Raw genomic sequence first — 12,141 nt, forward strand, 5'->3', positions numbered from 1 at the left:
CAGTGTCATGAAAAAGAAAGAGGGCGCAAGGGAGAGGCAGAACGGAGAGGTCGGAAATAGTAGCACGGAGAGTAAAGAGGCGCCAGTCAGCCTCGGCAAACTGCCACCTAGGGATGGAGAGAGGAGGGTGAAAAGAGAAAAAGGTAAAAAGGATAGGAAAATGGTCACTGCCATGGAGGTCATCAAGGACCCACCACCCGAAATCTAAGGAAAGGGATGACGAGCACAGAGAAAGATCGAGACAGGAAAGGGAGCGAGTCCGAGAGTCCAAATGAGTGGGCTCACCAGAATTCAGAAGAGGCAGGGAAGAAGAGAGGATGAAAGGTTCAAGGAGGCAAACCCGGGTGTTTGTCAGCGCATCACCCCAAAGGGCATGACGACAATTGAAATCACCCAGCAGGAGCACAGGCCCCGGCAAGGAATCTAGGAGGTGTTTAAGATCGGGAAGAGAAAGTAGGACAGTAGGGGGGAGATGAATGGAACAAAGCATGTACCATATATGCACAAAGACACGGGCAGCAGAACAGTGGAGAGGTGATGAAAAAAGTAAGGGGACGAAGGGAACATCTGAGCGAATTAAGAGAGCAGAAGAGTTATGGGCCCCAGCTGTTGCTGGGGGGGGAGGGCGGGAGAGAGAAAAGAATAGACCAGGACGAACACCAAGCATCGGCTCCTGGAGACAGACACAAAGGGGTGAAAACTGTGAAATTAGAAGTTGGAGGTCAAGGAAATTGGCGTAATATCCACGGATGTTCCACTGAAGAATAGACATCGACAAAAAGAGTAAGGATAGCAACAGAGAACAAAGAAGAAAGAAAGGTGAAAAAGGAACACAGCACGTTAAAGAAGCACAGGGTCAGCGAAGTCAAGGTTAGGTGGCATGGGTATACTGAGTAAAGAAGGAGGGAAAGGAGCGGGAGGAATACGGGCTCACCATAGCCCGTGCTACATGGACATGGACATGGAGTGGGAGGACAGATCAGAGGCGGACAAGCAGGGTCTGGAGGAGGAGGAGGAGGAGGAGGAGGAGGCAACTGAGAGGGGCAGAAAGAGGGGAGCGTACCTCAGCAAGGGCAGTAACCGAGATGGAACCGGGGGCTAAAGAAACCTCCACAGTAGGAACAGGGGGGCTCTACCACCGAAACGGGAGGGGAAGGAACGACAGAATAAGAGAAAGGGGGTGAAGAAGAAAGCGAAGCCTTCTTACCTACCAGGGAGGAGGAAGGAGAGAAGCCAGGTTTCCGCTTCTGACTCAAAGAGACAGGTGTCCCAGCAGCAATTTACTGGGCAACAGACTCCAGCGTCTCAATGGGAGAAGAGGAGCGAGAGCGAACAACCTGTCCACCAGGAGAGCGATGAACTTCGGCCCACACAGTCAAGCGGCGTGGAGAGCCAAGAGACAGGGGAGAAGGATGGGAATGAGGACCAAAGGGAGAGGAGAAAGAAGACACAGGAGACACGACAGATTGGGTAGAAAGAAGGGGAACCCTAGATAGAGAACCAGGAGGGGGACCCTCTGGGACAGAACGGAAAGAGACAGGGGAGGAGGTGGTGGGCATGTCCGGGTCTAAGGCTTGGAAACGGTTGTGAGACTGAGGAAGGTGGGAAGGACGAGGAGAAGAAGAGCGCACCACGCGCACATAAGAAACCAGCGAAATAAGGGAGACGATGAACTTGGTGCCTAGCCTCAGGAAAAGACAAATGGTCCCGGTGCTTCAAGTTGAGGATGGCTGCCTCAAGTTTGTAACATATACATGTGTGGGAGAAGGTAGGGTGGGCCTCACCGCAATTAAGGCAACGGGCATGGGGAGAAGCGCACTCCAACTTAGAGTGATCCTCGCCTCCACACATGGGACAGAGGGAGACAGGACTAGAGCACTTGAGGGCACCATGCCCAAACCTCCAGCACTTATTGCAGAGCCGAGGAGATGGAATATACTTTTGAATGGAGCATCTGGCACCAGCAAGAATGACAGAGGGCAGAAGGGTCCTACCATCAAAAGTAATCTTCATAACCCGAAGGGGCAGACGGCGATGACCATGAGGGGGATGAGTAAACGTATCCACCTGAAGGACAGAATGACCCTGGGCCTCGAGGATATGCTTGATATCCTTGTGGCAGTCTTTTAGATTCCTAACACCAGTTGCAACATGGTGCGGGAGGAGAACAGTGCCCACACTGGCATTTAACCGAGCGTTCTTGAAGACCCAAACAGGGGTCTACCAATGCAGGATAAGGCGACCAAGCGAGTAGCTGCATCCTGAGAAGGAGCAGCAACGACACGGGTACCAAGACGGGTGGGGTTGAAGGTAACAGAGGCATCTACTGAATCTACGAGATGCCTATGAAGGGAAAAATCGTCAGGAGGGGTTGAATCTAAAGGATGGAGGTCAAAGTACTTAGTCCATGTAGCAGGACCAAACAAAGTATGGTATGAATGAGTATGGAAAGGGAGCATGCGAGAGCGGCCGTGGCGGGGACGGCGATGAGAACCTTTAGAGAGAGATGGGTCATAAAGCACAGTAGTCACAATAAGAGATGGAGCTGTGCAAGGGGACGAGGCGGTCACCACAGCGGGCTTGGGGCTCAACCCAACCACAGAGGAGGGAGGGGAGCAGGGAGGAAGAGTCTGGTCTGGGCCTAAACCGGGCCCTGCAGCGGGGGCTATAGAGCCCGGTCTTCCAGGATGGTCCGACTTAGGGGCCAGGTCGCCCACCCCATGAGCCTAGGTAAGAGAAGTCGTGTCGTCATCCATTCAGCAAACAATTTCAAAAGTTTGGGACCCGAAACCAAGAGATACCACCTACCAGGGCAGCCAGGGAGGCCGAGCGTGGGCCAGTGCAGGAAGGGTGCGTCATCCCCAGCGGTGTTCCCCCTTTTCAACAGGAGAGTCCTTCTACATCGTCCATTCTCCTACACTGGTGCTAAGACCCCATTCTCCCTATCGCCCCAGCTTGGACACCCAACCATCCACTCAGGGCGGCCCCTCACAGGCGACCCCTCCAGCGGGTGGTCCGATGGCTCACAAGGCCCCTACGTGGTGCCCTTCAGCACGTACACCACCCAAAGAAGGGGCAGGAGAGGGGGGCACAGGCAACCCACACCGGTCCCAGGGAGGTGTACTGAGCCCCTCACTACGCCAAGGAGGCACCATGGAGGGGGGGTGTGTAGGAGGACAAGCATGTAAATAGCATTTATTGCTTCTTAATTACAATTAGTACTTAACCTATAGCTATATTGATATTACAATTTTATAAAACTAATAAAACAAAACTAAAGTCTTTCAATAAATTATAAAGTAAATCAGGATATTTTCAAATTTTGTATAAAATCTGTGTTGTTTAATAATACTGAAAAATAAATTGTTTATGCATTTAAAACTTGTGTATATAGAATTGAACACAAAAACTTCAACCTAAAAATTTTAAGTATATTAAAAGAAAATGAGGAGAATATATGGGGAGGTAAATGTAACAGCACAATTAAGTGTATTTATGTACTATGCAGGCAGTCAGGAATGTACTTATTACATTTAGTATTAAAATGTACTGTCTGTTTAGAGGAAGGGTTGCACTTATGTAGTATAATGTTATATGTAGTGGAGATAGGGGTTTAGGTAGTGGTAATACAGGGTTTAGGTAGTGGAGATAAGGATTCAGGTAGTGGAGATAGGGGTTCAAGTAGAGGAGATAGGGGTTCAAGTAGAGAAGATATGGGTTCAGGTGGTGGATATAAGGGTTCAGGTGGTAGAGATAGGGGTTCAGGTGGTGGAGATAGGGGTTTAGGTGGTGGAGGTAGGGGTTCAGGTGTTGGAGATAGGGATTCAGGTGGTGGAGATAGGGTTTCAGGTGGTGGAAATAGGGGTTCAGGTGGTTAAGATAGGGGTTCAGGAGGTGGAGGTAGGGGTTCAAGTAGAGGAGATAGGGGTTCAGGTGGTGGAGATAGGGGTTCAGGTGGTGGATATAAGGGTTCAGGTAGAGGAAATGGGGGTTCCGGTAGAGGAGATAGTGGTTCAGGTAGTCAAGATAGGGGTTCCAGTAGAGAAAATAGGACTTGTGATTCTGGGATTGAGCTTTAATAGTGGATTTATTTCTTATAGCATGAGAATTAAGTAGTTTAATGCAATAGATAAGAAGCTAGCTAATAGAAACATTATTTTATTTTTTAAAATTTTCATCATATCATTTTAATACACATAAGATAACAATTCTCTTTTCATCAAAGGAATCCTTAAACATTGTCTAGTTTGTTGATCATTTGGTCCAGGAGGCCAAATCTTTTGCTGTCTTTGAATAAGAAGTGCACACTATATATTTGAAATGTAATAGTTTTCTGAGTTTGCCTGATGTGTATACATTATATTTGTCTTTATGTTATTTTACAGCTAATATTGGATTTAAGTCGAGAGTACATCACGAAGCTGAGTGTGGTCAGTACTTGTGTGATATATTAAGAGTTATGGCTTTCATATTATTAACAGTGTTAACCCTCTTATAGTCCAGTTACAGTAGTTCTTTTACAATCCTAGTGTTCATAATAAGTTATGAATGGGGTGAACAAAGATATTCAGATTAATGCCTAGTAGAAGGACACTGTTGTAGTATGCATATAGTTTGTGTGTTTCTAACATTTGTTTTCTTCTGAGGTTTTGTTTATTAACTGTTATAAGTGTATGAGTCATCCACTTGCAGTTATTAACTGGTATAAGTGAATGTGTCATTCACTTGTAGTTATTAACTGGTATAAGTTAATAAATAAATAAGTTAACCATCACAGTGTGAGGTAACCTACACTATGTGTGCTGAAGGAGTCCATTATATTTTTAAGAATATTCACAATATTATTTGTATTATGAGAAACCTGGCACAGTGTGAGGAAACACCTTCCTTGGTTGGCTATACTGTAATCAAAATATATTTAATACAACTTTTGAAATACAGTAACGGTTATATATCATATAGCTACAGTTTGGGACATAGTCAAACCATTAGCTTTAAAGATGCCTCTGGTAAACTTTATTATTTAGCTGCAATGAGTTGTGGCAAGACTGGTATATTTGGAGATCTTGGATTAACAACCTTTTGTGTGGGGAAAAAAGAAAAAAGAAACAGGAACTCAATGCCTAAGGATATAAAGATACCAAAAATTAGGGTGTAACTGACCCCAGATAATCTTGAGGATGCGATAGATAACTTTATGGAGTGTGGACATCATAGATATGGTGGTTGACAAATACGAGTCATGAGCAGGCGTTTGAAAAAGAAAACTGTAAATTACCAGCAATTAGGCACATGAACGGTTAACCCTTACCCCTGCTACAGCCTGGGTTGTAAATTGGGGGTATAAGCTGGGGCTGGGTGAAAATATATTTGAATTATGTGAAAATTAATATTAAATGTTAAACAAATCTCCAACATATTGGCTTCAGCATAGTGAAAGTTTCATCCCAATATTTTCAGAAATGGATTTTAGATAATTTTTTTTTAAAGAACATTTTGTTGATAATGAGAACAGCTCCAATTAACTGGAACTGAGGGATAATGCAGTAATAAAGAGATGCAAGCACCTGTCCGATGCACAAAGAAGAATAGTAGTTAGAAGTGCTCACGGTGGATATGCAGCTGGTGCCTTTAGAGCATTGCTGAGTAATACATAATAACACAAATAATAATGAGTATGTTATTATGCTCTATTTTGCTGTATATCATACAAATACATTGGTGAAAGTAACAGGTATTACTATTAAACAAGGTCAATTTTTTTTTTTGAGATTTGATTTTTTTTATTTTTTTGTTTTTTCTTCTTTGTTTATTATTTGATTTCATTGTAATCTCTACATCCTGGAGAATGCATACCCCTCCCTAATTATGTGAAGATAGAATTAAATTGGTCAACAAATAAATCAGTCATAACTGGCAGAACTTGGGACTTTTAATTGTTTTTTCCCTGATTTTTTCAGATTTAATTTAAAGCTCTATTTTTCTTGTTTCTTTTGATTTTTTATGATTAGGGACAATATTAAGGCTTTTTGACATATATAAAGTATACCCTAAATATATACCCTAAATCATTATAATTATTATAATTATCCCTCTATTGTTTTTTTTTTTTTTTTTTTTTTTTACTTCATTTCAACACATGTTGATCTACAACTTTCACATATTTAAGTACGAATACCAAACAATGTTTATTAAAACATACAAGCAAATTAATGAATTAGAACTATCTTATACATTGTCGGTAACTTCAACTTCAATTATCTCTAAAACTAGAGTTTCAACATTGAGTCAACTTAAAAAAAATCCAGTTTCTGATCGAATCTCGCCATTTTTACATATAGTGTGCGCCGCTGTCTGTTCTACAATCCTATTAGAATGGATTTTTCATAAAACTAAATGTTTTGAGTTATAAATTTTATTGTCTGAGTTTGGTACATATTTCAAATGCCATATTGACGATTTTATTTACAGTAAACTAAACTGAAAATCTATACTCTAAATTTATTAAAATGAAAATCATATACTATTCTGAGAGCATAATAACACTTAATGAATAATTGGTAATATTTAATATTTTTGCAGCTGATCAGAAAATCTGAAATTTTAAATATTAAATTTTATAATTATTTTTAATTTTCTTGTTTTTCAAGTTACATTGGTGATCATTTAGACAAAGTTGGAGTGTTTGCCTAGTAGATTATGCAGAAAAAATTGGAAAGCGTTAAAACTAGTTGAAAATTTAACTTGTAGTATCGTTGGGTCCAGTTGTATATATACACCATGCGCAGTTTAAGGGTTAAAGAGTACAGTACAGTATTTTGGAGGCCCTAACTATTTTATGATGTCCAGAACTATGTACAGTATAATATTGATGAGATGAAGCATATGTGCTTCATCTCATGAAGCACATGAAACTTCATGCAGGTTGGCATTCAATCCCCGACCATCCAAGTATTTGGGCACCATTCTTTCCCCCCCCCTCGTCCTATCCCAAATTTTTATCCTGACCCCGTCCCAGTGCTATATAGTCATAATAACTTGGTGCTTTCTCCTTATAGTCCCCCCCCCCCCCTTCCCTTCTCCAACCACACACGACACCAGCTTCTTTACAAGAACTTTAAGTTTATTATTATGTATTCATTTGAATTTAGAGTTTAATTCCTATCTTATTTGATGATATATCTTGTATAACTTGTGACGGTAACGCGTTGGTGTTCGGCTGTTCAAAGCTAGGGGTATGGCCTCGTCACATAAAATTAAAAAAAAATAGAAAATCTGGAACTTCGTCTGTGGTATGGTAAGGAGAAGACACACAAAACACAAGTAAATTTTAACAATGAAATTTTAATTACGTTAGATAAACAAAACATGAATAAAATGGACATACAAATTCGTATAATAAAATCAATCAATCAAAATAATAAGAATAATTAAATGGCAAAATGAAAAGTTACGTTAAGACAAGGGAGCAATAACAAGCTGTGCAATATACAATAAAATGAGAGGTGCGGGAATATTGGCTTTAAGCTATCACCTCTCTTAGTACACTTAAGCCAAAGCTCAGTCTACCAGGAAGAAGTGTTAACCGTATGAAAGCACTGAATATTCTGAGGACTGAGGTCGTGGCGGCCCCAGACATCAAGTAGTATGGGGGGGTGGAGTGCAGTTGCAGCCAGACCGGCGGCCAATCAGCGAGTAGCCGGCAACAAGACAGGTAGTTTGGCGGTTTGAGGCTGAGCAGGTGTCCCTGGCTGCATACGTTTTGCGCTCTGGCAAACCTTGGAGATGTTGTTGTCGTTGTTGGACATTTCTTTCATAGTAGTTTTATATATTTGTAGTGACGTATTTTGGAGGGAAGAGCAGGCTCAATCTCTTGAAGGAGATTATCGTCACAAACTGCATATGATGATTCTGAAAATATCCACACCTGCAATACTATAGTTGTATTTCTGGGAGGTTATGGTCTTGAGGTGTTTGATATTAGGTTTCGTGCTGTTTTTATGTGTGTTTACACTTGTTCAAATTGTCCTGATTTTTTTTGCTCATGGTGACTACAGAGTACCGTATATAATTTTTCAGCACCCATTTTTAATTTTGTTGTTGGGTCATTGTACTCATCCTAGATGTGTAGAGGTAGTTAACAGTTAGAATGCATTATAAGTGTGGCTAACAATGAATGATGTTCAGTCTTATGGTTATTAACATATTTTTATTAGATAAATGAATTGAGGGAATGTCCAGAGTCAGCATTATTTGCACACAGAAATCACAATAACATGATGCATCAAATGAAAAAAATTTGATGAAGTAAGAAGTAACACCTCAACATAACATGAAGTAACATGAAGTAACACCTCAACGCCCTTAATAATGAAGTAAGGGCGAAAAGGGAGAACGGCCTATTGACATAGCTCGAGTGCATGGGGGAGTTGTGTAAAACCCTGGTTTGTATCTCGGAGAGGCTGCAGGATCCAGTAATCCGTAGAACTTCGGTTTCAACTCTTGACCATGTCGTAGCTCAATCGATTAAGGCAGCATCTCGGATGCTCTCGGACGCAGGTTCAAATCTTTGTCACAGCCCTTGTGGATTTGTTCAGCATTATTTATCACAGGCAATAATTTACCTTTATTTTTCTTTGTGAAGGTAAATTAACCTTAATATCACTTTAATGAAATTTTGCTTATAGTTTTTTGCAATGTTTTATGTTTTCCCTCATGATCACAGTAAGACTGGTCAATCTGATACTACTGTATACTGCAGTACATTTTACATTCTGAGAATATTTTCATGTAGAAACACTATTACATAAGTTTGTTTTTACTGTAAATTTGTAATTTACAGTATTGTGTCTTAAGTCTTCTTATATCTCCTGCCACTGAGTGCTGACAAATGAGAAAGTAAATAAATATAAAATTACAGTATATAGAAATGTGTGTGCTTTTTTCTGAGGCTATGGGTTCCCTTCTTCCAGCCAGAGGTGGTACCTCCCTATGTACAGTATATGGAAATGATGTGTTTTCTTGCAGGGCAAGTACTTTGGCCCAGATAGCCCATGTGAAGAAGTTCCTTGTGATGAGGGTTCCATGCTGAGCTCTGACATCAGTGAGGCCAGTAACAGTGAGGCACTTGCCCAGCCTTATCATGCAGATGCCAGTGCCTCTTATTCTGCCGGAGACGGGGTGAGTTTACATTGGTGAGGCATTGTGAAGGTGGCTGGGAATCATGAAAATGTTGCTAATTATTTAAGCCTCAGGAACAAATTACGTTTTTAAGGCTTATGCATGAATGCAGTATTTGGATTGGCTAAGATAAACTAAATGTGACAAGGAGGTAAGACAGACTAATATGGGGCTCAAGTGGGAATTTTGTGCAGCATATTTAGTAGATTTATGGCTTACGATAGAGTAAATATAACAAATAAAACATTTATTGTTGTTGGAAATGGACACCTTTGTTACTCTGGTATACCACTGCAATAAAAAATTATCATATAACATGGTGCTGATATTGTAGTTTTTAATATTTAACTCGTATAGTTATTACCTATTTTAAGGTGTAAATGGTGTTCCAGGAGAAAATGAAAATGGCTGTAAATTCAAAGATTTATATATTAAAAGACAGTCACATATTACATTTTTAAAATATATATACAGTACATAAGTATACATGATACAGGATGTATAATGGCAGTACAGTATAGAAGAGTGTTAGTGACCCTCAGTATATGCTTGAGAAGAAAGGTATGTTAAGGTAAGTGTGTGTTACTTGAGAGCAGTGAGAGAAATGTCTATAGGGCTGTCTCATCACATGGCAGTGCTGTATCAAATACGAGTGAGTTGTAAAAAGTGGTGATCATACTTCATAAGCTTCTAAGAGGTGAGAGAATAATAGTTTTAATGTTAAAACAAAAGGAGTTTATTAATAAATACAGAGAAGAGTCAATAGATATCTTGATGCAAGACACTGTGGAAAAATTAATGTTAGTAACGTGTGGGATGTATATGAGGTAATTATCAAGAAAAAGTACTAAGCCAGTATGACTATATAACAAAAGGAAGGGATATGTCCATCTAGTCTTATAAAGTTATTACCTAAGTGTAATTACAGATTGAGAGCTATGGTCATAGTGTCCCATCTTCCCAGTACTGTACTTTGTTATGACACTCTAAAGCCACTGAGGATTTTTAGCCTCTACTGCCTTCTCATTTAACTTGTTTTAACTGTTGTGACATGAAAAATGGATGGTAGCGCAGTCTCTCTAGGGCAGATGGAATGCCCTACCACTCTGTTTGCTAAAGTGAACTTTCTAATATTTTTTGGCAGTTTTGTTCCTTAGTTTGAATGTATGAGCTCTTTTTCTTGAAGTTGAAGTTTTCAACAGTTCTTCTTTGTCAGTGTTGATGATTCCTTTAACTATTTTGTATGTTGTGGCCATATAATCTCTCTCTCTTCTTTGTATCTCTTGTTTTTCTTAGTTCCAGAAGACATTTACTTGCATGACTTTGGACCTTTTCCAATTTCGTGATGTGCATTTTAAAATACTGGTACCATACAACAGCTGCATATTCAAATGTGGGTCTCACAAAGATCATGAACAATTTCCCTAATATTTCAATCCATGTGTTTAATTAAAAACAATTCTAAAATTGGAAAGCATAGCATACAATCCTCGCACAATGTTCTTTATGTGATACTCACATGGCAGTTTTCTTTCTAGAATCACCCCTAGATCTCTATCAGAATTCTTTAAAGCATTTTTCAGATAATTTGTAGGTTGTATATATGGCCTATTATCTTCTATTCCACATAACATAATGTGGCATTTTTTCACATTCAATTCCATTTGCCAAGTGTTGCTACATCCATATATTTTGTCCAGGTATCTTGTAAGGCATGACAATGGTCTAAGTATCTTATCTTCCCTAGTTGCTTGGTATCAGCAAACATGCAGACTCAGAGTCACAATAACGTGTTTGCTGATGTGATGCCCAAACCACACAACAGAAAATGAATAAATGACATTTTGTTCATCTTGGACAATTACACATCTTGATAATGGTCCAGGATAGACCAAAATGTTGACATTTCTACATTTTCTGATTTGTGGTTTGGACATATCAGCAAATGTGTTCATATAATTCTGTGTTTCTTCATTAATGGATTTCTTTCTTTGTTGTAACTTCCTAGCCTAAAAATGTCCTCAACAATGTTTTAAGCCTCCTCCATCTGTGTCCCCATCAGGGCTGATGCCTTCCATAATCATGTAGGTGGGAAATAGGGTGATGATAACGATTAAGATAATATATAATAAAAGTGTGTTGAGGCCTTTTTTAACATTATGTAAAAATAAAAACTAAGTTTATATTCTCTAGTTCAAATCTGTGAGATTTGATTATATGCCTGTAATAAGATCTTGGTACTTACCACTACAAACTTTGTATTTTGTTTCATAATGTAGGCTTCCTCAACTGATGAAGACAGCCTACCGACTGATGAGGACTCAGATACACGTCGTTTTGGTGGTATTAAGAGAATTAAAAGGAAACACAAAGCCTCAGAATTACAAAAACGTCAGGTTTGTATATGTTAAAGAGAAGTTATAATAATACAGTAGTAGTTATGATTCAAATAGGAGCAAGATAAGCTTTACCTCCTAGATAGTAATGATCTTGTAGATCACTTTAAATAAATAAATAATAAATAAATAAATGTTTATTCAGGTAGGATAAACATATCCTACCTGAATCTAATATCCATATCCTAAACTGTTACATATGGTAGTCTGTACTATGGGGGATATAGTATAACATGTGTTTAGGGGCAGTAGTTAGCATTAAGAGTTATCAAATATGGGAGATCTCAAAGGTCCGGCCCCCACTAAATATAGAGAAATAACTTGGTTTGGCTTATTACAGCAATAGTCAGCCTAGAGGTTGATCATAGATCTCCTACACAGGAAAAATGGATACTCCTTTAACTAACTTACTTATTTATTACCCCCTTAACAACCCCCCATGTACATTCATACCAATAACAATAATAATAATTACTTTACCACACTATCTTACGTTAAAAGCCTTGGTCCACTTAGACAGGATACAAGGTTTACACTGAGAACAAGCTAGGGTAAAGTACTACTG

At 39.5% G+C, this 12,141-nt stretch overlaps 1 protein-coding gene across 10 annotated transcripts in view; it reads left to right on the plus strand.

The window, feature by feature from the left end:
• LOC123765545 (uncharacterized) overlaps positions 1 to 12,141 on the plus strand; it is a 238,530-nt gene that overhangs the window by 137,357 nt on the left and 89,032 nt on the right. For 5 of the 10 annotated variants that reach the window (XM_069334059.1, XM_045754206.2, XM_069334057.1 and 2 more), the window contains 3 exons: positions 4,386 to 4,430; positions 9,028 to 9,180; positions 11,460 to 11,576. In XM_069334059.1, the coding sequence (XP_069190160.1) occupies positions 4,386 to 4,430; positions 9,028 to 9,180; positions 11,460 to 11,576 (315 nt within the window). The remainder of the gene's footprint in view (positions 1 to 4,385; positions 4,431 to 9,027; positions 9,181 to 11,459; positions 11,577 to 12,141) is intronic. The other 5 variants (XM_069334060.1, XM_069334056.1, XM_069334063.1 and 2 more) reach the window with 2 other exon arrangements.

Source organism: Procambarus clarkii, chromosome 30 (genome assembly GCF_040958095.1).
Source record: "Procambarus clarkii isolate CNS0578487 chromosome 30, FALCON_Pclarkii_2.0, whole genome shotgun sequence".
Lineage (NCBI taxonomy): Eukaryota > Metazoa > Arthropoda > Malacostraca > Decapoda > Cambaridae > Procambarus > Procambarus clarkii.